This window comes from Pseudonaja textilis, chromosome 3 (genome assembly GCF_049901715.1).
Source record: "Pseudonaja textilis isolate UNSWEBS1 chromosome 3, rPseTex1.2, whole genome shotgun sequence".
In the NCBI taxonomy this organism is placed as follows: Eukaryota; Metazoa; Chordata; class Lepidosauria; order Squamata; family Elapidae; genus Pseudonaja; species Pseudonaja textilis.
This window is the reverse complement of record NC_141992.1, coordinates 107,432,690-107,460,185: the sequence shown is the minus strand read 5'-3', so window position 1 is coordinate 107,460,185 and position 27,496 is coordinate 107,432,690. Positions and strand designations below refer to the sequence as shown.

Below are 27,496 nucleotides of genomic sequence, written 5' to 3'. Positions count from 1 at the left end.
TCTACTCCTCCGAGGTTCTTTATCTCCTGCCCAGTACCTAGGGATGCTGGAAATGGAGTCTGATGGAGTCGGCCATCCAGCATTTGCTGGATCTCAAGGCCATCCAGGAGGTTCCCCTAGACCAACGGGATGGGATTCTACTCTAGAATTTTTGTTATTTCCAAGGCCTTGGGGGGTGTTGGAGGACAATTCTTGACCTGAAACAACTCAATAAATATGTTGTGTACAGGTGTTTTAAGATGCACTCTCTTTCTTCCATCTTGGTGAGCGTTCGGCAGGTGACTTCCTCACATCCATAGACTTGACGGAAGCCTATTTGCATGCTCCCATTTGTTCCTCACATAGAAAGTTTCTAAGGTGTTACCAGGGGAGCCATTTTCAATAGAGGCCCCTTCCCTTTGCGTTGTCTTCCACCCCTAGAGTTTTTACCAAAGTTCTGGCTCCCCTAGCGGCGCACCTTCGTTCCTTCCCAGTGCGTCTACTGTGATATTTAGATGACATTTTAATCATGTCTTCTTCTTTTCAGAAGGCTCAGCAGGATCTGCAGGTCACTATGTCAGTTCTACAGGGCCTGGGTTTTTACCATTAATAGGAAAAAGAGCCATTTCTCTCCTTCATTTGGGGGCCGCCATTGGCAGATTCCTGAGGAAGATGTCTCTCTTCTCCAGGGGTTCCTGACTCATCTGGAGCCCCAGTGTCTGCATCTGCAGTTTGGTGATTGAGTGGGGCATCTTAAAAAATGCCCGACTCTCCAACAAGGTGATCCAAACCATTCAGGCCTCCGGGCGACCTTTGACAATTTGTATTTATGAGGCTACTTGGCAATCCTTCTCTACTTGGTGTGTCAAGTCTAACATCTCACCTTTACAAGCCTCAGTGGCTGCTGTTTTGGAATTTCTGCAGGCAGGCCTGGATAAGGGACTTTGCCCCAACACTCTCCGCAGGCAAGTGTCTGCCATCTCATCGGTGTTGACTTGTGGGAAGTTAGAATCTTTGGCTCAGTACCCTATGGTCCGTAGGTTTCTCAGAGGAGCGACCAACCTTTGTCCTCCTATGGTACATAGGTACCCCACTTGGGATCTGACCAAGGTCTTGTGATCCCTCACAAAACTTCCATTTGAACTTCTTTGACAGTCCAACCTACACTTCTTTACCCTGACAGTGGCATTCCTGGTGGCAATTACTTCGGCGAAGAGAGTTTCAGAGTTGGTTGCACTCTCAATTCGTCCTTATCTTTTCCATCCCCACTGGGTGGTTTTAAGTTTGGACCCGGTCTTTATCCCTAAGGTCAGTACCTCTTTCCACAGAGCTCAGGAACTGGTTCTTCTGGATTTTTGCCCTCATCCAGTCCATGAGTTGGAGAAGGCTAGGCACACATCGAATGTGTGCAGGGCCTTAAAGGTTTATATTAAACATACTGCTGAATTCTGCAGGACAGAGTCTCTTTTTTGTTCTTTCCAACCTTCCACTTTGGGAAGTAAGGTGACTCCATCTACAGTAAGTAGATGGATCAAAGCATGCATAGCTCAAGCCTATTTCAGTCAGTCCCTTCCGGTATCCAGGGGTATCATAGCGCACTCCACTTGTGCGGCTACTACAGCGGCTTGGGCTACGCAGGCATCGGTGGAAGAGGTCTGCAGAGCAGCCACATGGACTTCACCTTCACCTTTTATCCGTCACTACCATCTGGACTCCTTTGCTTCAGCGGATGTGGCGCTTGGGAGATGGGTCCTACAACGGGTCATTTTAGACCGTGAAAGCCAGGACCAGTCATAACCCTCCTGAGGACAACCCTGCTTTGGTATGTTCCATCTTGACTTGTCGCAGCCTTACAAGGAAAAATGGGCATTGTTTACCTGAATGCCACTTTTCCTTGTTAGGCAAGACAGGTCAGCCCCACCCTAAGGATAGGATCCTTTCAAGAGTCCCATGGTGGGGGGGTTCCTGATAATGTTCTTGTTTTTGTTTTTCCTCTCTTAGAGGCAATCTGGTCTGATGCACTGACTTTTTGCAGAAACTGGGAGGAGTTACCCAGAGTGGGCAGAGCTAGGTTAATAAGAGATTCAGTCCAAAGCAGCTAAAGAAGAGTACCATTCATCCTGACCTATCTTGCCTAACAAGGAAAAGTGGCGTTCAGATAAACAACACCCATTATTATAATATTTGCGGTATTTTTACATTTGGAATAACTTCCCACACAAATTGTTCTTTTTATAAACTTTATAAACATTACAAACTCTTTATAAATTGTATCTCTCATGAAATTATTGGTTTTTCTTATGATTTTGGTTAATTTTGGTCATGCTTTTAGGTAATTTCACAAAATATATTACAATTGTTTTAGAAAGTCATTTAAGGTACACTAGGCGACTTATGACATGTAGGGTCACACTTGTTTTCACATATAATATAGCCTGGCATTCCTTTCACTCCCCTTGCAACTCACATCAGAGCCATGATAAAGCCATTTCTTCCTCCTTGATTGACCAATGAAACTGTTTGCCACTTTGTTGGGGTGAGGGGAAGAAAGATGTAGATCAGGAGGGAAACTGCCCCATCCCACTGTGTCCCAGTGGCCCCCTCCTCTCTGGAGAGGAAGAGGACTTGCCTGTTGACTACTGGTTTTCTCCTATTTGATATACCTTGCTGTCAGACATCCAAGTCATTCCCTTGTTCTTCCCACTCTGCCCACTGCTAATTAAAATATTTCAAGTTTTGGCCTCATTCAAATCAGAATCAATCAGAATAGAGCTGGAAGAGCCCTTGGGCATCTTCTAGTCCAAGCCCCTGCTCAAGCAGGAGACCCTATACCATTTCAGATAAATGACTATCCAGTTTCTTCTTAAAAACCTCCAGTGATGAAGTACCTACAACTTCTGATGTCAAGCTATTCCACTGGTTAATTGTCCTCACTGTTAGGAAGTTTCTCCTTAGTGCCAGGCTGCTTCTTTCTTTCATTAGTTCTCAGCCATTGTTTCTTGTCCTGCCTTGGAAAATAAGTTGACCCCCTCCTCTTTGTGGCAACCTTTCAAATACTGGAATACTGCTATCATGTCACCCCTAGTGCTTCTTTTTTCTAAACTAGCCAAACCTCAAATCAACAGTTCTTCAACCTTCTTTTTTTGTAATGTGGTGATCAAAACTGCATACAGTATTCCAGGTGTGACCTTATTAAGGCTTTATAAAGCAGTACTAGTACTTCATGTGATCTTGATTCTGTGCCTCTGTTTATATGACCAAGAATTGTATTAGCTTTTTTGGCTGCTGCCTCACACTGCCAGCTCATATTTAAGTGATTGTCCACTAGGACTCCAAGATCCCTCTCATAATTACTGTTTTTGAGCCAGGTTTTGCTTGATAGGACTCCACATTACATTCATGTTGTTGGTTTGGGTCCATTGTTCAAGTCTATCAAGATCTTTTTGGATCCTGAGCTTATCTTCTGGAGCGTGTCTATTCCTGCCAGCTTAGTGTCATCTGCAAATTTCATGAGTTTCCCTTCTATTCCCTCATCTAAATCATTTATGAAGATATTGAAAAGTATGGGCCTGATTATTAAGTCTTCAGGTGTTATGGAGTTTTTCTTCCAGTATTGAGCATATGAAATTCTTGCTGCTGTTAATATATGTAATATAAGATATTTTGTCTTTCTGTTATAGTTTTTTTTATTATTCCTAAAAGGAATAATTCTGGGATAAAATCAATTTTATTTTTAGTTCTAACCATATTTGAGTCGTTCTCTAGTATTTTTTCACTTTGGGGCATGTCCACAAAGAATGAAAGAAGGTACCTTGTTGTTGTCCACACTTCCAACAATTTGGTTTTAAATTTGGGTAGATCTTAGCCAGTCTTGATGGTGCCAAATGTCAACAATAGAACATTTTATGTTGGTTTTCCTTATATGCCGCCGATTTTGTTATTTTATAATTCACATTCCAGATCTTTTCCCATTCTTCCAGATCAGTAGTATGTCCAAAGTTCCTACTCCATGCAATCATCGTTCCTTTCACAATTTCTTCCGCTTTTTCAAATTCTAATAAATGTTTATATAACTTTGATAATAATTTCTCATCTGGGCCAATCAAAATTTTATCTAATTTTTGTAATTCATTATTCATACAATACACAATACTTTCATATTCCAAATTCCTCACTGTCTTTTTTATATCTTGTTTGATTTGCATATAGGTCCACCAATCCAGTTTTATTCCCTGATCTTTCAATTTCTATCTACTCTTTAAGTTCCCTTGGTCATCTAAAATTTCGCTATACCTGGCCGATTTCCTAACCTCCGTTATATTGGGGTGGATTACTGCTTCCAAGGGAGATACCCAGTTTGGAATTTTTAAATAATATTTATTCTTTATTTGTCTCCATGAATGTATTAGCACATTTCTTATTTTATGTCTAATCAAAAAAAATTTAGAGTGTGTGGAAATGGATAAACTAACTATGGAATTAAAAGAGAAAGCAGACACAGAATACCATGCAATATGGGAAACATAGTTTATTTGGATTGATAATAGATATAAGAATAGAAAATGTAAATAATGTATATAATAGATAAAAGGGTATGAAAGTATTGTGTATTGTAAATTTTGATAGGACACATAAATGTATATTTAATGTAACAGCGCTGTTTAATAACTATTGGTATTATGTATAAATGGAAAAAAAACTCAATAAAGCATTATAAAAGAAAAAAGTATGGGCCTAAGATGGAACCACGCATCTCACTTTTCTCCATGTAGATGATACTCTGATACTCCATGTATGATACTTCATTAAGGACACAACTCTTTGTATATGGTTTGTCAGCTAGTTACAAATCCATCTGATGGTGAAGCTGTCTTTCCCACATTTTTCTAGCTTACCAAGAAGTTGTTTGTGGTCTACTTTGTCGAATGCCTTGCTGAAGTCTAAGTACACTATTTCCACAGCATTTTTCTGGTCTACTAATTTAGTCACTTTGTCAAAGAATGAAATAAGATTGGTTTGATATGATCTGTTTTTAACAAAACCATGCTGTCTTTTAGTTATAACTTTGTTTCAGATGTTTACAGATCTGTCTTTTTATTATCTTTTCCAGTATTTTCCCAGGTAATGTTGTTAGGCTGATTGGTCTGTAGTTTTCTGGATCTATTTTTCCCTCTCTTTCTTTGAGGATGGGAACCACATTAGCTCTTTTCCAATCCTTAGGTAGTTCCCCAGTGCTCCAGGATTTTTGAAAGATATGTATAGTACAGTGGTTCTGAGATAACATCTGCCAGCTGCTTCAGAGCTCTGGGATGGAAATAATCAGGGCCCAGTGATTTATATTCATCAAGATCAGATAGGTGATCCAAAACAGCCACTGTTTGCCTGTCAGCTTTGCCACCAGTCACTTGGGCACAGGTACCAGAGTTAAGTGGGAAAGAAAATATAATTGGAAAATAATTGGAAATCAGAATCATGTGACTATGCTTTCCACAGTGACACTGCCCTGAGCCACAAGTTTGTGAATACAACTGGTGTGATAGTCTTTGAAATGTTAATTACATGAGAGTAATGGGTCCCAGATTTTGTATATATTCTTTTAAGTTAAGCATCTTGATGTTTGCTCTATGATGCATTGTTGGCAAATTGAAGATCTGAAGGTGTCATGTCCCGTCCCCTATTGTTAGCATATGAATACTGGTGAATCATAATCATAGCTCCGGCTGGGATCTCATCTCTTCTTCATTAATTAATTCTCCTCTACATTATGGATTTATTTATTTGTTGTTTGGTTTAGTTACTTACTCAAAATTAAAACAACACAAAACCCATATTATAACTTCAAAAACCAAACACATTAAGAACAAAAACCTGGTGCCAAGTTAAGCTTCCAACATGAAGTCATATCATATCCCAGTGCTTGGGGGGACAGGGGGAGCCAGACTTTCCTGCAAAAAGAAGTGCATATCAAAGGACATTCTTTTACATACTTTTTGCATGTTTAAGTGAACTTTTAGAATTTAAAATTTTTAAATTAGAATTTTTATCTGTGGTTAAATTTATTATATTTCTAATATTTATAAAATTTTAATCTTTAAACTAGCAAAAAGAAACATAATAATGGAAAAAGAGACTGACACTGTTGTGACTTGTAAAATATGTTCCAGCTATGTTCTTATGCCCATAGAATACCCAAATTACATCTGAATTAAATGTAAACTAAATAAATTACTGGAAGAAAAAGTAAAGGGTCTAGAGCGGGTATCGGCAACCCGTGGCTCCAGAGCCACATGCGGCTCTTAGGGCCCTCTGCTGTGGCTCCCTGTCCAATCACTGGCTGGCACCATCCCTCGCCCTGGCCTGAGAATGTAAAGGCGATGGCAGGATATGGAGAAGCGGCTGGGGCTGATTCTCCAGCGCCTCACTCTTGTTGGAGCTTCTTCCAGCCCTTGTTGGTGCTGGGTGTGCCTCAGTTGCTTGGGGAGACACACAACCTGCTTTCCACCCCAAGACATTAGTCCAGCCTGGCTGCAACCGACCCTGGCCTTGCTAACATGAAGGCTGGCATGGTGGGAATGGGATCTGGGAGGAGAAGGCGATGGAAAGGAGGACAGGCCCACAGCGCCCAAATGTGGCTTTAAGAAGCTCAGGGCAGCAGGAAAAGGGGGGGTGGCCCTACCAAAGCTCACACACCCACGGAGAAAGCCAGAGCACCCTCGCCAAAGACACTCGCCCATCAGCTGGTTCCCCCCGCTAATGTCTCTCTCTGTATGTGTGTATCTGTCTCGCATTCTCTATCTCTGAGTCTCTTCTCTCTCTCTTGGAAAGCCAAGGCTGGGCCAAGCCAGCAAGCTCTCTTTGGAGCTCTTGGCTACTCCTTTTATTTCTTGTTTTTGGAAATCCGGGCTGGCTGAGGAACAATTACCAGCCATGGAGAGTCTTCGTTTTGGGCAACCCTCCTCCTTCTCCCCCCCTTCAACTGTCACGACCCCCTGGCCAGCTGTGGTGGGGGCAGGAGGGGACACATGCCTGGGGAGACCCTCCTTAAGCAAGCAGCCACACACTCCTTTGCTGGGTTTTAGCTGAGCCCAGCCACTCACTTCAGGAGGGTCTCCACGCACATGCATACCCTCCCAGCCCTGCCACAACTGGCTAGGGGACCCCCTAGGAGGAGGGTCACCAGAGCCTTAGTGCAGGAGCAAAGCAACCGTGTACTGCCTTCGCGCCACATTTGTGTGTAAGGCAGCCTTCACTTCCTGCCTCTTTGGACTGGAGCTCGTGCCCTCCACACTCGGCCAAAGAGCTGCCAGGAGGTGGGGGACGGCAAGACGATGGCCGGAGCCTTAGTGCAGGAGAGAAGTTGCGTCCTCTTAAGACCCTCCTTAAGCAAGAGGCTGCCCCTTGCGTGCCTTTGCTGCGCTTTGGCACTTGCTTGAGGAGGGTCTCCATGCGTGTGCACCCTCCTGGCCCTACCACAGCTGGCCAGGGAGAGGAGGAGGAGGAGGTTCTCCAGAAGGGAAGCCTCTGCCACAGCTCGCAATCGTTCCTCACCTAGCCCGGATTTTCAAAAAGAAGAAATAAAAGGAGTAGCCAAGAGCCCCAAGCTTGCTGGCTTGGCTAAGTCATGGCTTTCTGAGAGACAGACAGACATAGAGAGAGAGGGAGAGAGAGAGAGAGAGAGAGATACACAGAGAGATATATAGAGAAAGACACACAGAGATACAGAGAGATGGGGAAGAGAGAGATAGAGGGGAGAGAGGGGAAGATAGGGAGAGGGACAGAGAGACATGGAGAGATACAGAAGGGGAGAGAAATACAGAGGGGGGGAGAAGGGAGGAAGAGGGGGAGAGAGATAGGGGGAGAGAGAAGGGTTTTGTGGCTGGGTAGACGTGGCTAGGGGCGGTCATGTGACTGGGAGGAATTAGTGACATTGTGTTGGCCACGCCTATCCAGGTTTTGTGGCTCCCTATGTTTTTTTTCCCTGTGGAAAATGGGTCCAAATGGCTCTTTGAGTGTTTAAGGTTGCAGACCCCTGGTCTAGAGGCAACCCTAGCTACTCTGAAACTCAACCTACAAAATAAGAAATTCCAACTTAAATAAGAAGGCTATATCCAAATTGAACATAATAAGGAACGAAGAACTTCTGAAAGAAATGACCCTGCATATGACCTTTAAAGGAAGACTGTTGGAAACATGTCACTCAGAAGAATACAATAGCAATAGCATTTAGATTTATAAACCCGCTTCAGTGCTTTACAGCCCTCTCTAAGAGAGTCAGCATATTGCCCCCACAATGGGGTCCTCATTTTATCGACCTTGGAAGGATGGAAGGTTGAGTAAACTTTGAGCCAGTGAGTATCGAATTGCTGAACTGCTGGCAGCTGGCAGTCAGCAGAAGTAGCCAGCAGTTACTGCTTTCTAACCACTGAGCCACCACAGCTCTCTTTTGCACTTTCTGTCTAGTCCAACTCCTTTGAAGCTACGTAATCAATTTCATAGCCTCCCCTGAAAGAAAACATTTAACTACCTAGAAAATAGGTATCAAGTGTCCCTAGAAAAGAGACAATATCAAATGCTCCTGTGAAAGAAAGAAAAGTAGCTCACTTCTTTAGGAAAATAAGTTGAGTGTTGATGATATTCACTTCTCAGGGGAACAGAACCAGCCATCTGTAGACCAGACAGTCAATCTAGGGAGGTATGTTGTCTCCCTAGAGTAAAAATCAAAGATATGGCTGAGAACCTTCCTAAGTTAATCAAGGTCACATATTACTTCCCCTTTATCCTCCTTCATGTAGGTATAAACAATGCAACAATGCACCTGAAAACAATACTGAGACATTACAACCAACTAGGCTAGAAAGTTAAGGAGTTATGAGCACAAGGGATGTTTTTGTCTTTACTTCCAATGATAGGTCAACATCCAATGAGGGAACAGAATTTTAGAAATGAACTAGCTTAAGAATTGGTGCCACTAAGGGAATTTTGGATTCCTAGATCATGGTCTACATTACCTACATAAAGGGCTTCTGGCAAGGGATATCCTGCACCTCACAAAAACCATGAAGAATGTATTCAGAAAATAACTGGCTCAACTTATCAGAAGGGCTTTAAACTAAAATTGAGGGGGATGGGTGACCAATCCTTAGGATCTTTAGGTCCTAATCCCAAGCATAAACTCCAAGACAAACAAACAATTAGGTGGGGAGGGATGGGAAGGAAGGAAAACGCAGGAATAAAGTAGGAGATACAGGAAACCTATCCAAGGTCAGCCATACAGCACTGAAATACCTAAATACATGCCTATATACAAATGTTAAAAATTTGGGAAACCAACAAGGTGAATTTGAAGTATTAGTACACAATGACATATAGTTGCCATTACTGAAACTTGGTGGGATGAAACTCATGACTGGAATGTACAGATGGAAGGATACAAACTTTCAGAAGCAACAGACTGAATAAAAAAGAAGGTGGAGTTGCATTATATGTAAAAGATCACTATATTTCTATAAAAATGCACAAAACCAATAATGAAAGTGTCCAAAAATGCATGTGGGTCAATATAAAAAAAAATGAGATTGCCATAAGTGTATGCTACAGGCTACCCACCAAGCAGAAGAAAGAGATGAACTTTTTGCTAACCAGTTCACATGTCTGTAGGAAACGGACCAGAGTAGTAATGGGGGATTTTACCCTGACATCAAACTGGGAGACAAATTCTGCAACAAGTGAGAGATCAAACAGGTTCCTGATCAGCCTAGCTGATAACTTTGTCATCCAAAAGGTAGAAGTAGGAACTAGAGGGACAGCTATAGTGGACCTAATTCTGAGTAATAGAGAAGAAATGATAGAGTGGGTTGAAATTGCCAGAACTTTGGGGGAGAGTGACCATGTCATATTGAAATTCAATATAATGCAAACACAAACAATATAACAACCAAACCAGTGTCGTAGACTTTAAAAAAGCTGATTTTAACAAACTTACAAATAGCTTGGGAAGGATTCCATGGATGAAAATTTTAAAGGGGAAAACAACTCAAGAAGTTTGGGAAACTATAAAGCCCAGTCCAGCTCAATACCAATGAAAAAGAAAAAAAATAAGTCCACTAATGAGAGAAGATGGCAAGTAGACAGAAAGTAGAGCTACTTATTTCATTCTTTGCATCTATCTTTATGCAAAAAGGCAATACAGCCTATCCTACCAAAAACAACTATAAAAGACAGACTAGGAATTAAATTAAGCAAGAAAATGATAAAAGAACACCTGTCTGCTCCAGACAAGTTCAAATCACTGGGATTTGAGACAACATCCCAGAGTTCTGAAGGAGCTGGCAGACATGATCTAGGAACCATTGAACCATATCTTTCAAAGACCCTGGAACACATACAGGTAATCCTTGGCTTATAACTACAATTAAATCAAAAAATTATGTTGCTAAGCAAGACATTATTAAGTGTGTGTTGCCCCATTTTACAATCTTTCTTGCCACAGTTAAGTGAATCACTGCAGTTATTAGTACTACTTAACTTACATAGTTAAGTGAATCTGGTTTCTTCATTAACTTTGCTTGTCAGAAGATCACAGAAGGTGATCATATGACTCCAGGACACTGCAAACATAAATACATGCTAATTGCCAACCTCCAAATTTTGATCATGTGACCATGGATATGCTGCAACAGTCATAAATTTGAAAAATGGACACAAGTCACTTTTTTCAGTGCCATTGTAACTTCAAATAATCACTAAACAAATCATTGTAAGTTGAGAATACCTGTATCATATGGGATAAATTTTCTTAATGATATTTATTAGAAAGTTTTTAATATTGCAGAGGAGTTGAATAAAATATGTCATTAACTCAATAGGCATCCAAGAAGAAAGTGTACATGTTGTACAATCTCCAGCCTGATCGTTCTGTGACAGGAGGAGCTTGGTATAGTGACCAAGACTTCGAATCTGAATTTGTAGAGGTGCTAAATCAACAGTGTTTTAAATTTCTTCAGACTAAGGTAAATGATTCTTATGTGTAATTTGCACATGGTCTTTCTCCTTTCTTCTTTTCCCTATTACAAGAGAGAATTACAAGGGAGTAAGTAATGAGGAATACCCACAGAAGCATTATGTTAGTACTGGCAGCAGTGGGAGCTGCAGACATGCTACACAAAAAACCCAATTTGTTCCCCATTGTGTACATACTCATTCTCTTGTAATTCCTTCCTCTCCAATATCTCTGCTGTGCATGGGGGGGACGAGTAAGAAAAAAATGGATCAATCACAGCAGGACAGTGTGTCCTAACTAATTGTAATGGTGATAGTTATTCTGTACTTGATAAAGTTTTCTCTAAACCTGTCCAACTCTCACTCCAGACCATTGCAATTATTAGTTTTCCAGCCCTTACTTTTATCCGATTTGTAGGTTCTCTTTAGCTGGATGTTTTAAACTCAGACTGTATAGGAATTTTATAGAGCAAGGAGTTGGATAGTATTAATGATCCTTTCTAACTCTATAATTTTGTGATTCTTCAGAGTATTCAGATTGGATCTGGTGTCTTATAGTGGATGCTATGAAGCAGGTGACTCCTATAATGGATTTTTTTCCTAAACAGTTTAAGTACATTAAAGCTATACCTAAGGAAGGGATCCCTGGCATATAACTAAAAAGGCAGATGTTTCATGTAATGATCCCACAGGCTAGCTAGGCACTTACATTTAATATGGCTGATTTATGTGACAGGAAAAAAGACCAAAGTCCTAATACATTGCAGAGAATTCTAGTTTACAGTTTGAATTTCTAACATTCTGCTTTCCAGAATACATATACTATCTTCTTTAGCTTTTGATAGCACTTCATGTAGTTTTATTCCAATATTAGTGTCATTTCAACTTTATTAGCTAACTCATTATTTAATAACATCAAATCATGAGACAACCAATCCCTTTGTGCTTTCTTCTATCCTCTGAAGAAAGTTGCAAGCACTTTTCTGAAGAAAAAAATAGGCCAGTTTTATCTCCTGCTACATATTGTGGTAATTAATTATGACTCCAGACTATGAATGAAAAATATTTTTTTTTAAATCATTTTTTTAAGTTTACAGTATTTGTTTTTAAAAAGGAACTTTTCTTGATGTTAAATAGTCAATGTGGAAGTGCAGCAAAAGGAAGCCACAGAGAAGTTATGTTTGTTAAATGTTAATTATTTTGATGCCAAGAAATGCTTCTTTGAAACACTGTATGAATAACTTACTTGCAAACATCTTTGAATGAATACCAGCTAAAATACTGTTATCCACTGATGTAGATGGCTTTACTGTATCATTTTTCCATTGGTATTATCTTGTAGGCTGAAGGAGCTCGAGAAACCAAGCAGAATCCTATGATACAAAGAAATAGCTCATTCACATCTTCTCATGAGGTGTGGAAATATATCAGTGAGTTAGGTATCAGTAAGGTAAGACCATTGGTGTATTAGTTTTTCATTTTGTATTTAAAGAATAACATTGTATCTTGCAAAATAATAGGCATTTTTAAATTGTATTTGTAGATCATGTGAAACTCCACCTTTAGTTGAACTGCATTAATGCAATGATCACTTTATGGGAACTTAAGTTGCTGCTATTGGTTGTAACTCATTCATGGTTCTAAAGTGTATCTGAATGATGGTTAATATTTGCCAATAGCTTTCAGGAACCATTTTTAAAAATAGTCAATTGGATTATATCCATTTGAGTATTATTTATGAAAAATTAGATCCTATGGAAAGAAAGAGAAAATGAAAAAGAAAAGGAAGAATTTTTTTTCCTGCAAGGAGCAAAAGTCTGGTTTCAAGCAAGACTTTTAAATTAAAATGTATAGCTTCAGATTGTACCTCAAAGAAATGCTTGGTTATTGGGTTTAGCAATTACTTTTAATAATAATTGAATATAAAAGATTTCAATTTTGAAGAAAATTCAGATTATACCTGATAGAACAAAAGTATGGACATATTTTTGTGGGCATATTTTTTAATAGTATTAGATGGTCTCTTTGCATCATATCATGCAAAAATAATTCTGAATGAGAGCTCTGATACAGCAGATGAGTTTTATGACCCACTTGATTTAAAGCACTTTTTATTCTTTTTTTTTTTTTGCTAGAATAGACTTAAACTCTGCTTTTGACTGAACTATGTTTGCTATTAAAAATGAGTATTCAGCCTATCTCTGGCAATTTTACTCCTCTTTATTCTTTTCATTTATGTATATTTTGTATTTCTAGACTGCCTTTCTCCCTCACAGAGATCTTGTATAGTCTATGTAATTGGAAAGCAATTGTCTTCTATCACATTTCTTAATAACTAATCTAATAAGTTCATCCTTTCATGCTGAAATCATGCTGAAGTTTCAGTTGGATTTAAAAAAACAGTTCTGTTCAATTAAGCATTGATTGTGTTATAGAAGCATTTAAAATAGCCTGCTTTTCAAGCATCAGTGTACTCCTTTTCTTAGAGTATTCTTACTTGAGCTTTTTAAATTCTGTAGGTGGAATTGTCAATGGAGGACATTGAAACCATTTTAAATACCTTAATATATGATGGAAAAGTAGAAATGACCATTATTGCTGCAAAGGAAGCATCAGCAGGGAGTGTAGACGGGCACATGAAACTCTACAGAGCTATTAGTCCAGTCATACAACCCACTGGGTTGATACGGATACCTTGTGGACTTTGTCCAGTAAGTATTCCTCAGGAATAATACATTGAGATCAGATGTTTTACTACTGTGACTCATTAAAATTTATCTGCATATCAGTCATTCAAATTAGACTTCAGAATACAGGTAGTCCTCATCTTACAACACTTCATTCAGTGACTGTTCAAAGTTGTAGCAGCACTGGAAAAAGTGACATGATCAGTTTTCTCAGTTACGACTGTTGCAGCATCCACCTGCTTATGTGAGCAGTATCTTCATGATCATGTGATCAAAATTCAGATACTTGGCAACTGACTCATATTTGTAATGGTTGCAGTGTCCTGTGTCAGCTTTTGTACCCTTCTGACAAGCAAAATCAGTGGGGAAGCCAGATTCACTTGACATCCATAAATCACTAAATAAACTACAGTGATTCACCTTAACAACTTTGGCAAGAAAGATTGTAAAATGGAGCAAAACTCACTTAATAAATATCTCACTTAGCAACAAAAATTTTGGACTCAATTGTGGTTGTAAGTTGAGAACTACCTATACAGGGTATTGTTTTATATCTGGTACAATAATTAAGCAGGAATGGGAAATAATTCAAACAAGGTTCTGTTGGTGAGTATACATTGTAGGAACTACTGGATTGATATTTTTCAGCAAAATTTATATTTATTGTTTGGCTTATATTATTAGTAGTTTATTTGCTTTTTTAAAATATTCTTTTATTCTGTGCTGAAATATCAAGGAGAACTTAAAATATTAGTGATTAAAACATAGGCAAAGATAAAATATTTTTTGCCATGAATTTAAAGGAGAACTGAGCAGACTTTGATCATTGAGGGTCTTAGTTAATTGTGTGTGTTGCAGTGGACCAAGCTAAATCAGACATGAGCTGAACCGAAAATTCATGGGGATATTTTTTCTGATGGAGGAGAGTGGTGTCTTTTTTTCCCTTGAACTTTTGAGAAAAACTTTTGAGTATCAAAACGCCATAGTGAAGATGTAGGCTAGAATTCTAGAGACTGAGTTTTATTCCTTGGTTAGGCAAAGATGCCAGCTGAGTGGACTAGCCAACTGTTAGCCAACCCATCTCAGTGTTGTGTGGAAAACAAGGAAGGAAGGTGTGGGATTCTACTGGTTTGGACCGGTTTTATAGAACCGGTTGTTATGATTCAGCACAGTTTGAAAAACCAGAAAATCGTGCCCCTGGCTGGCCCTGTCCCTCTCCACCCGCCCCTCCCCTTCCCACCCAGTCAGTCCTTATCGCGTATGCGCAACATCGCACACATGCCCGACATCGCTGACTGCGTTCTCACCCACCCCCTCACTCCTTAAGGTATTTCTTTTTTCTCCCCCTCCTGATGATCAGCTGATGTGATAATCAGCTGTGCTAGGATCCCCTTCGTTGTCTTACTGCTTCACCCAGGAGGCTTCCCTGAGGCCCAGGAGGCAGAAAGGGGCACACAAGACAGTGCGTGGGGGTGCTGTGTTCCCCCCCGCACTCTGTTTTTTGCCTTCCCAGGGAAGCCTGGGAGCAAAACGCCCCCCCAGGAGGCTTCCCTGAGGCCCAGGAGGCAGAAAGGGGCACACAAGATGGTGGGGGGGGTGCTGTGTGCTCCCTGCACTCTGTTTTTTGCCTTCCCAGGGAAGCCTGGGAGCAAAAACGCCCCCCCCCAGGAGGCTTCTCTGAGGCCCAGGAGGCAAAAAAATGGGGGGTGGGGGTTTGCTGCAAAAAAAAAAAAGAAGCCATCCAGTCACATGGCCATGCCCACTTGCCATGTCCACATTGTTAAAAAAATGTGAATCCCATCCATCATTATATGTACAAATAAAGAAGGGATATAAATCAAATGAATAAAGAAGGAATATAAATCAAATGCCTGAAGCTGTACACTGCTTTAAACTCTGCCATTGATTTTCAGTAATCAGAGCACCCTCACTCTATTCAGAGGGAATTTGGGAGCTTTTAGCTCTGGAAGACAGGTGAAGGCCAACTTCTTTGTGGAATGAGAATTTGAAAAGGGTAGTTCCACAGTCTGAAAGTAGCCTGCCAAGATAGCTAGCTTGTTTCTTGCAAGAACATTTGTTCCTCTTCAATCACATAATTCAGCCAAACAGAAATATTAAAAAATAATACTCTGTTCTGTCCCCTAACTCCTCAAGAAGATCAGGTTAGATTCCTTGTTTGGTCCAACCAATTTCAGTTTTGTTCCAAGTATATGAAATCTTTTGTGGATATTTTGTAGATTTTACTTTTACAATAGCCTGAAGGGTTCTAGATACTGAATATCAAGATGAATTAGCCTGAGTTCAGACTCTTTTAGGAAACAAACATGGCATGACACATGGCAACTGGTTGATTTTTGTTATTTCATCATCCCCAACATATATGTTTCTTTAGACCCAGGTAGGGTCAAGCAGTTTGGTAGGGTAACTAATAAAGTCTCTCTACTAGCCTATACCTACTCCTGTGGCTCTTGTACTATTATATGTTGGTTTAAATGATAGCCAAAAAAAACCCTTTCCTCCATCTTACTATTCAATGTTTCATGTCATTCTGATGAATTTTACGGAGTTGTGTTTCAGTTAAAGTAATTTCCATCATACATAATGTTGTTTAGTTTTGCATGGTAGCTGTTAACATCTACAAACAGTTCACACTACACTGCTTTTCTTTACTTTTTAAGAGAACCTTTATTTCATTCTGGTCTTTATAATCTTTATGACAGTAAATTTATTGAAGCCCATAGAAACAAAGCAATAATAACAATAAAACAATAATAAGCAATGCTCATAGATATCCCAGGTACAGGCTTTATCAATTTCTCAATCCCCACAAGTTTTAATGTTTTCTCAATATTAGCTCAAGAGCAATCATTCTCACAGACTCCCAGGTTCAGAGTCCAATTGACCTCAGTAAGTTTTGGGGGAAATAGCAGGCAGGAATATTTAATATGCTGACTTAACCAAAATAAAGATGGGGGGAAATCAAATAGCTATTGAACGCCATGCAGAAACAGTTTGGTAATTAGTATACCTTTGGGCATTTCCTCTATATATAAATAATTGTATCTTATATTTACCTGAAGTTTCTTTCTTTCCTTTTTTGTAAATTTTATTTGAGTTTTCACAAAGAAATACAAATAAAACATCTTTTTTGAAAGTAGCATGATCCCGGGTTACATTTCTTCGTACAGACACAAATTCAATTTCATTCTCATTTTTATGTCCAATTCCATATCTTATTACTGTTTTACATTTTCTACATAGCTTCTCCCCTCTTTTAATTTTCTTAATTTTATTTTAATTATCTCATCTCGATTCAAATCCTTATATTTATACTTTTTGTCTGTCCTGTTTCAATTTCATATTATCTTTTCTCATTAAACAAAGTTTCTCCTGTAGTTGCTGATTGGAGTATGACACCTTTATATATTTTAATTTTATCCATTTAACTTTTATTTAAGCTTCAATATATACCTTAAAGTTTAACATTCAATATAATACATAGCTTCAGTTCTGATTCTGCTTGGTACATTCTTAAAATACACACTGTATTCTTAAAAAGAAAAAAAAGGATTATAAATATATGTAGTTAAAACAACACATTCCATACAATAGCTATTTTATCCCTCATTTTAATCATACATTGTTTCCAATTTTCTAAAATTATTTCTAATACTAATATAACAATACAATCTTATGTACCTTTACAGAATCCCTTTTTCAGTTAGATTTTCACCCATTATCTCTAAATAGGCCCTGTTTCTCTATATCTTGTTTCTGTCCTTTATAACTTCTTTTCCTTTCATTCTTCCCTCTCTTCTTCTCTCTCCCCTTTTTACCCCCTTGTCGCTCTACCTCTATTTCTCTCTTCTGTATTCCCCTCTTCTGTTGCTTTCCAATAATATACTTATTTTTCAAACTATTTTTCTTTTCTTTGGTTGTTTTTTTAAGTCTTAAATTCTCCATTTTCTTTCCCCCCTTTCCTTTTTCTTCCCCACATAGAATTACTTGTTCATTAAAGATGGCTTCTTCTTTGTCCCAGTCTTCTTATTTTGCAGATGTTTCTTGTTGTTTCTCATAGTTCCAAATCTCCATTTCTAAGAATTGAAAAACGAAGCCGAAAGAGCCTCTCCCTTCTTGTGCATCTTCTTTGTACTTTTTAAGTTCCATTTTCAATTCATCCAGAAGTAGTGCCATTATATAAATTTTTAAACAACCACCCGATTAGTTTTAGTCATTCAAATGCAATAACCAAGAGTCCAATGATCACCAAATAATCCAAATACACACAAGCTGTTTCTTTTTGCTTTTTTTCACTTTCTCTTCCTGGGGTTCTACCATTTAGTTACCAAGTTTCAGTTAAAATGTATCTTTTAAAAGTCTTGTTAAAGTTTTACTGTAGATTCCTTTTAATTCCAGGCAGTCTCCTCCCTTTTTCCAGATCCTGCCCTTTTATTCTTTTTCTGTCCTTCCCTGTTTATAAAAAACTTTTTAATGTCCAGAAATCTTTATTATCCCTTTGACATTTTATTTTATTTTTGGTTAATTGCCTGTTGATGTCAAAGCGGATTTTTTTTCCGATTTCTTATTTAAGTCTCTTGGTTGTCAATATAGGGAAAGGGAGAGAAGAAGAAAAAAGCCAAACCTTTCCCTTTTCACTTTCCCTTGCTGCTTCCGAATCCTCTTTGGGAATGATGTTACTTTTTTTTTAGTTTAAATTCCAGGGTACCTTAGTTATTGCTTTTGCAATTTAACCCGGTCAGCCAGAACTTTCACTTCTTATCTTCCTCCTGCACATTCTTTTCCGGTCGAGTTCTTCTTTGAGGTGGCCATTTCTGACGACCGCTGCAACCGCCTTCGGGAAAGGGGGTAATGGCCAGCTGAGGAGGAGAGATGCAGCTCTCCTCAACCCCATTGGCAGTCTCCCCCCCTTTCACCACCTCTACAGGGTGGCTTAGCCCCGAAACCAGGCGGCTCGGGGTGCTCCAGTGGCGAGCCCAGACCGAAACCGCGCACGATCACGGATTTCTGTCTGTCACCAAAGAGGCTCAAAACCGGAAGCCCTGAAGTTTCTTGATCATCTTCAAGAGCAACCACCTATAGAGCTAGTTATAGTAGTCCACCTGAGAGATGATAAAGGCCTAAGCTCAGTGGTGGGGGCCAACTCGATGTCACTCATATCAAAGGGCGCTTCGCCTCACCCAGCCTCTCATGACCATGGCGGTGCTGCAATGGTAGTAAGTGTAAAAAATAAGTCACTTTTTTCAGTACCATTGTAACTTTGAATGGTCACTAAATGAACTGTTGCAAATCAAGGATTACCTGTACAAAAATACAAAAAGCTTCTTTGCTTGCAAAAAGCTTCCCGAAATACCAATCATTAGGTTAAAAATGGGGGAATACACACTGAAGATCAATGATAGCCACAGCCATCATGGAAACCTAAACCATGCTGTCTGAATACCTTCCTTTTCATCAGCAATATCTGCAACCTGGAGTTACAAATCAGGCAGGGTGCCAGAGCACCTTGAGGAATTAAAATAGTTAAAATGCAACAATAAATATCAGCAACCAACTCTTGCTCATAAAGTGAAATCCTTTAGCAGAGAGGTCATTTAAGCTCTTCAGAAAGTGAGTTGGCATATTTGGGCTACAAAATGCCAAGTTAAAGAGACAAATTAACGAAGTATATAGGGGACCCAGGTTCAAGCCTCCCAATCTTGTCAGGATCACAATAAAATTAGTACATGCCACAGATATCTAAACTTTAAGCCTGGTGCCATGTTACTAAGCCTTATTATCATGGGAGAAAACTAAAATAAATTGAAGATCCACATCCCTACCTCTTTTAAAAAATCTTACTATCAGTGAGCAATCATGAGCCTTGGCCACTTCGAAGCATTGAAAGAGACATCTGTTCCAAAGGTGCTTTTTCAAGAGGCAACTGGACTTTGTTGAAACCAAGAAAGTCCAGTTGCCTCTTGTAGAAAGTTAGCACCCTCCCCCAGAAGAATGAAATATGTTGAGAAATATTAAAAAGATATTAAATGAGAAATAGAGAAACATGCTCTAAAAAACCAGGAAACAGACTCAGTCTTTCTTAATAGTTTCAAATAAACTGAGGTCACCTTTTCACGGTTGTCACCTTGTCACCATTCAAGATAGGAATTAAAACCCCAAGGAAGCCAGCATCTAGGATTAATTACATTTGTTAAACAAGATTAAAAACCCCAGCTCATTGCCACCCTTCGTGAAACAAACTAATTAAAATCAAATAACAAAATACACAAACAAGCCTCTAAATTACAAAATGCTGTAGAATAGGGGTCGCCAACCTTTTGGACCTCAAGGACCACCAAACTCATACTTTTAAATCCTGAGGATCACTAATACCATTTTTTTTAAAAAAAGATAATATATTTAATATAACATTTTTATTTTTTATATTAAATATAAATTTAATATTTAAAAATTAATTTTAATATAAAATATCTATATATGTATATATAAATATATATATATTTAAGTATAAAAATGCTTATTTAATTATAACAAAATCGTAAGTGCTTAATCATAACTAAGGGGCAAAGCAAAGGGAAAGGAAGGCCTCTCTCATCCTTTAAGGGGAAAGAGTGAGGATTTAATACTGCTGGGATTCAAAAGAAGCCACATGATGCCTGGAGGCTGGGAAGATCTGGACGGGAGGAACCAGCTCCCCATCAAATGGAAGAAAAGCAGAGACCCTCCAAATCTGGTCTCCTGTCATTTCTTATCTTCCCCCAAGTCAGAGGAAACCTTTCCCTCCTTTGCCAGGTGTGGCTGCCTGGAGTTGGGGGAGGGAAGGAGAGCCGGGCTGGAAGCACCAAGGAAGATGGGCTCATAATAACCAGGCAACATCTCCCCCTTTGGCCTCCACACAAGAAGAGGACTCCCTTAGGCTAAGCTCCAGATTTCTCCCTCTGCTTCCAAGCAGAGAAGGGTTCCTCCCTGTGTGGAGGCCAATGGGGGGTGTTGAGCCCAAAGCTCGAGCTCTTGCCTGCACAGACAGGAGCTTGTCTTCCTTGGCATTCTTTTGGTCTGGGCATTTGGTCTCTCCCCTGCCCCATGCCAAAGGAAAGCCAGCCAGGCTTCTTCCCTCCTACCTTCCCCCTGCTCCCTTCCCCCCACTCAATCCTACTTTGGGACAGAGGAGAGTGCACTGGAATTGTGTTGGCATTTTCAACAAGCATTTCCCCCCCCCTCTGCGCCTCCCCACATCCTCTTTCAGGCCGGAAAAAAAGAAAATGCTGGGCAAACCGCCCCTTTCCCTTCCGTCTCTCTCCATCGCCCTGACTTTGCTCGCTTCCTGTGCCTTCCAGCTTCCCTGGCTTCAGCCTGCCTGTGCCACCACTCTTGCTGCATTAGCACCATTACCTCATCCTGGCCAGCGAGGGCTGCACAGCTTTTTGCAGGTTTGTGCTCGGCCAAAGGATGGGGGCCAGCGGGTGGGTGGGACATGTGGGTGGTGCAGCCTTGTGTTCCCACGCAGCCTCGATTAATTGCTTTAGGGGTTGCTTTGGGGGGGACAGTTCTCTGTGGCCCACCAAAATTTTCTCATGGACCACCCACCAGTTGGTGACCACTGCTGTAGAATAAACTGTATAAAAATCCATGTATTGATCAAACCAATTGGTCAGCTGCCCAGGACCTCAAACCCATGTGGTCCTGTTCACCAATAAACCATCTTTTTGATCAACCTTCGTATTTCCAGTATCTTTCTCCCTACTTGGAACTTAACTAGATGGATATTTCTTCTAACATTCTTGAAAAAAGCACCTTTGGGACAACCATGACCTGGACAACTGAAGAATCCCCATAGACAAGAGACCTCTGTGCTCAGTGAACTGACAAAGCACCCTTTCACATGCAGAAGAAGCAATCCTTAGCTCCATTTGCACCACTTAAAGATTGCAGCTGGTCTCAGTCATCTCACAAGATATCCTAAAGAAATCATCCAGATTTAAGGAAAGATCACATACCCCCCAGAAAGGCAGTAAAAAAATCAGAGAGCCAAGCTTGCATCCTGCCTCTTGGAAGTAAACCCCAAAAGTACACCCGAAGCAGTGTAAAAAGCTTTTTTAAAAAGCCCCTAATAAAGTACCAGCAAAAAAAAAAAAAAACTTCCAGAGAAGCGGCTCCGGCTAGTCTGGGCATACTGCCAAGAACCATTAGCTGCCAATTTGTTGGAGGAGATGCCTTGAAGATTATAAGACCATCAATTAACTGTAATACGGCTTTTAAAATATATTTGGGGTTTTGCCCCTGGAGGAAAAATTGTAAAGAGAAGAAGAGGAAATAATTTTTGTTTGTTTGGATTGTTTGATAACTTTGACATTTGGAAATTACTTTAAGATTGAAAACATCTGGGTTGTTGTTGTTGTTGTTTTTAAACAAATTTTATTGATTTTCCAAAACAATACACAGACAAACAAAACATAAAATATAATGACATAGAATTTTTTTTCTAAAAAAAACCAATACAACATCTTATTTAAAGACAGAATTATTCCAAGTTATCACATTTCCAAAAAAACACAATTTGATATATATATTTACCGTATCTGTTCATCTTCATATCTTATCCCAAACTTCTCTTTATTACTTCCTTTCCTTCTATTTATTCAAATTATATCTCTTTAACTTTAGATTGTATACATTTTTTATATCCATCTGTCTTATACATTTTCATTATTCTCTTCCAATACAAAAACAAACAAGACATAAAACATAAAAACATAAAACATCTTTTCTGAAAGTTGCTTGATCCCGGGTTAAAACTCATCGTACAGACGCCCCTTCAAAAATCATGTTCCTTTTATATATCATTCCATATCTTATTACCGTTTTCCATTTTCTATATAGCTTCTTCCTTTTTTTAACTCTCTTAGTTTTATTCTACTTATGTCAGTTCAAGTCATAATACTTAACATTCTTTGTCTGTTCTCAACTATCCATTCATTTTTTCTCTTTAAACAAAACCTCTCCTGTACACTAATTGGAGTATGACGCCTTTAACTCTTTCCCCTAACCTAATAATACTTAATATCACACATAACTTGTATTGGGATTCTGTTTAGCACATCCTAAAGTCACACAATATATTATATAAAGAGAAAAAGAAAAAAGAAAGAACGACAATAACAAAGAGACAAATTTATAAATATATAATATAGCTAGTACCCCTGTCAAAACCATTTTAATCATACCTATTAATACTTATTTATATCTTAAACATTTTATTCTAAAAATACCTATAATAACACAATCTTATGTACCTTACAGAATCCCTTTTTCAATTAAATTTACCCATTGTCTCTAAATAAATTTTGTTTCTTTAAATCTTGCTTCCCATCGTTGAGACTTCTCACCCCTTCCTTTCTCCCTTGCTTATTCTTTTCCTTACCCTTTTTACCCCTTTACCCCTTTTTACCCCTTTACTCTCCACCTCCCTTTTCTTCTTCTGCTTTCCCCCTTCCTGTTGTTTTCTAACCTTATATCCACCCTTCAACTCATTTTTATCTTTTTTGGTTGTTTTTTTAGGTTTTAAAATCCCTTTTTCCTTTTCCTCTTCCTTCTTCTCCCCCAATAGGATCACATGTTCATCAAAAATAGTTTCTTCTTTGTCCCAATTATCCTGCTGCGCAATCAATTCTCCATAGGAACGCACCACCATTTCTAGAGATTGAAAAAGAATGTCCAAAGTATCTTTCCAGTCTTGTTCTTCCTTTTTATATTTTAGATATTCAGTTTTAGATTCATCCAAGGGTGATGCCATTATAAAGAGGAAAAAATTTTCCCAAAACAACCACCCGAGTGTTTTTAAACAAAGAAAAAAAATTTCCCAAAAGATGCAAAGTCACCAAACAATCCAGATAGACTATTTCTTTTAGCACTTTTTCCCTTCTTCCATTTCTTTTTCTGGGGTTGCTATTAAATCACAAAATTCCAATTAAAATATGTCTTTTTGAAGTCTTATTAATGTTCAAATGGCTCTTTAAAATTCTAGGCAGTCTGCTCCTTATTTTCAACTTCTACTTCAATTTTTTTCCTCTCCCTTCCCACTCACAGCAAAAGAAAAAATTTTCTTTAAATATTTAGAAATCCATATCCCTTTGGCATTAGCATAGTCTTTAGCATTTAGCATACCTTCAATGAGGGTTTTCTGATTTCTCTCAAAGCTGTTCCGTTTGGAAGGAGAGTGAAAAGAAAAAAAGTTTTCCCTTTAATATCCATTCGCTGCTTACTCAGTCTGGGAACAATGTGTCTTTAGTAGGTGTTAAATACCAGGATACTTTCACTGTTCCTTTGTCCTGGTCAGCAAAATCACTTTCACTTCTTCACAAACTCCTCCAGCACTTTCTTTTTCCGGCTGAGCTCTTCTATGTGGCGGCCATTAGAGACCGCCGCTCAGCTGCCATCGGAGAGGGAGATTTAGCCGGCTAGGGAAGAGAGATGCGATGTCTCTCGTCCCTGCCAGAACCCCCCAGTCTTCACCACCTTCTACAAAGGTGGCTTAGCCCCGAAGCCAAATGGCTTGGGGCACTCAGGCAGTGAACACAGGCAGAGACCGTGCACAGTCATGGATTCCTGCCTGCACCGAAGCACCACAAGCCGGAAGTCGAAAACATCTGGGTTGTTTTTAAAAATTTACAATGGCACCATCTGTGGATGAACTAAAAATGGAATATGAAAAATTAAAAGGAAGAGAACAAAATGGCAAGGATTCTTTGGGAGCTGACTTCCACTTTTTAGAAATGGCGGTTTCTATGTACCAGCAAATACTTGAGGAAGAAGGAGAAGGAGAAGAAGAAAAGGAAGAAGCCATCTTTAATGGACTAAAAAGTTCGATTAAGAAAGAAAATGGGAAGAGAGGAAGGAAAAATGAGAATTTTAAGATTTAATAAAACAACCAAGAAAAAGAAAAATAGGGTGAAAAAAAGGTACAATGTTAGAAAGCAATTGAAAAGAGAATTACAACAGAGGAGAAGTTAAAAAGGGGGAGGTTAGGAGAGGGGTGGGGAGACAAGACTGGAGAAGAAAGGGAGGGAAGTAGGGGAAAAAAGCCACAGGCTGGAACAAGATGCCAAAAAGCAGATTTTTTTTAGAGATAAAGGATAGTGTATAATTAAAGAAAGATTCTGCAAGAGTACATAAGATAGTATTGTAGTATTTGCATTTGAAATAGTCTATTGGAATATTTAATAAGATATTAAAATATTAAAATGTTTAATAATGATAGATCTCAATATTTAATAAAATATTAAGGAGAATAATGTTTAGTTATAGTTTAATTTGTTATTGTCTTAATGTTATTATAAACTTAGTATTTCATTTTCTTATTCTAAAATAATGTACTAATTAGAATTAGAATTAGAATGGAAATTATATACTTAACTATACTATAAGTTTATTATTCTTTTATTTTAAGATGTAATATGTAGAATGCACTACACAGAATCAGGATGGAAATTATGTATTATTTTAAGTTTTACTTTAGGGGAAAGATAGAAAGGCGTCACACTTTAAAAGTGATTACAGGGGAAATTCTTTGCTAAAGAGAAGAGATAAATAGATGATTGGAAAAGAACGGACAAAAGATACAAGCATAATGATTTTGAAATAAGATGAAATAAATAAAATATAATTAAGAGAGTGAAAAGAAGGGAGAAGTTATATAGAGAATATAAAATGGTTAATAAGATATGAATGGTATATAAGGTGAGCATGAATTTGATTTAGGTCTGTAAAAAAAGATGTAACCCGGGGCTAAGCCACTTTTCAAAAGAAGTCTTATGTTTTATGTTTTGTGTTTTGGTTAGCTATGTTTGATTGTGAATTAATAAAACCTTGGAGGAATAAAACTAAAGGGAGAGAAATTTGGAAAAGACATGTATAAATGACAATTAAGGAGGTTTTATCTTTTTATGTCTTGTTTTATGTTTTGTATTTGCGTGCTTATGACTGAGTGAGAATTAATAAAACTTTGATAGAAAGAAATATAATTGAATAAAAGTGAAGGGAGAAACAATGAGAAATTTGGAAAAGATATATATGTGTTTAAATGGAAATGTGATAATGTGGAACTATGTCTTAAAAAATAATGCTTTATTTGCCTTGTTAAAATTTATAAGTAATTTTTAGAAAGGAGGTTTTATACTTTTATGTTTTATGTTTTGTTTGTCTTCAAAAATCAATAAAACTTGTTCTTAAAAAAAAAAAGAACCATTAGCTGCTGTAACACTGTGACAAGGCTTATCCAGAAAGGCAGTTGCTGAAAATACATAAGCAGGTCAATAAAGGGATTAGGCTAGAAACAACACAGAGGCACATCAGAATTTGCCTTCCTGCCTTCCTGGCAGGATTAGTCCTATAAAGTGGGAAAAACAAAAGGCTGTTGGAAGGATATTTCTTCCCACAACCGGTTCACCGAACTGCTCAGAAATTTCTCCAGAACTGGTGTGAACCAGCTGAATGCCACCATTGCATAAGCTGACTGTTGGCAAAGCTCTCTCCTATTTTCATGTGGAAAATGTATTTTTGGGGTAGTATGGAAAAAAGGAAGGAAGGAAGGAAGGAAGGGAAGGGAAAGACAGACTGACTGACATTAGCCCTTTAAATTACATTAGCCCTTTAAATTATATTCAGAAACAAAATGGTTAAACTGTTAAAACATGTAAATGTTGTATTCGAAATATATTTCTGGTGACTAATCCAGAAAGTAGTTTAACTAATTGCCTGAAAGATAATTGAAAATTAATCCTCCAAGAAAGAATAGTAGACAAAAACCAGATTTATCAATATGTATGAAAACCTGCTCAGCTACCATTGACATTTGTCCTTGAAGCTTCTTCCTAACAACCAGGATATGAAATGCACCTATTATACATATTTTTTGGCCCACAAATTACTGTTCATAAAAGGTTGTCAGTATATCAAACTTAATTGAATTACTGTTAATTAAAATGGTCTGTAACATAAGGCAATCTTTTTGTTAATTATTTGTAGCCCACGTTTATTATTTTTATAAATAATTCAAGGTGGTGAATGTATACGACACACTTTCCTCCCCACAATAATCCTTGAGGTGGGTTGGGCTGAAAAGAAGCCCAACTGACTTTCAAGGCTAAGGCAGGACTTAAATTTACAACGTCCTGCTTTCAGGCTTGATACCTTAACCATTAGATCAAACTGGCTGTTTGCAAAAGTAATTGCACTTGGAAATTTGAGTTCAGCAACAAATGTATATATGTTTCTCTGTGGGGCTTCCCTCTTCCTGAAAGAAAAGCTGTGTAGTTGCAAAGATCCCAAGGCCTCTTTGATTTCACTATGTCATTCAAGGTACAGGATTTATTTGGCTTAGGACATCCCTTATTTCATTAGGCAGGTATATTCAATTCTACCCTCCAGATTAATGTATTATTGATGGACTTCAGTTACTTCCAAATAAAACTTTTAGATTTCTAGTTAAGACTGTGATTATTGTTGCATTATTCTATTGCACTAAGTTCTCTTTCAAAGCCCATTTTAAAATATGGCATTTGAATATTGCAGTTTAGGATTATAGTAACAACCGTTGGTCTCCAATTGTCTAATTGATTAATAAAATTAATCAGATTATTCTAGGATTCTGTCAACTAATGTTGAGGGAGATGTTTCTGGATGAAGTTGTACTTTTTTGTGCTTCATAATACCTGGTAAGATCCTGGAAAAGACAAATCAAGCTAATCAAGTAACATATCTGCAAACACCTAGAAGGAAGCACTTATATCCAGAAGCCAACATGGGTTTGTCAGAAC

At 38.4% G+C, this 27,496-nt stretch overlaps 1 protein-coding gene across 2 annotated transcripts in view; it reads left to right on the top strand.

The window, feature by feature from the left end:
- Nucleotides 1–27,496, top strand: part of POLR3F (RNA polymerase III subunit F) — a 95,616-nt gene that overhangs the window by 65,102 nt on the left and 3,018 nt on the right. Inside the window, exons 6-8 of one of the 2 annotated variants that reach the window (XM_026718713.2) lie at nucleotides 10,845–10,988; nucleotides 12,320–12,427; nucleotides 13,497–13,688. In XM_026718713.2, coding sequence (XP_026574498.1) covers nucleotides 10,845–10,988; nucleotides 12,320–12,427; nucleotides 13,497–13,688 — 444 coding nt within the window. The remainder of the gene's footprint in view (nucleotides 1–10,844; nucleotides 10,989–12,319; nucleotides 12,428–13,496; nucleotides 13,689–27,496) is intronic. The other variant, XM_087930555.1, reaches the window with a different exon arrangement.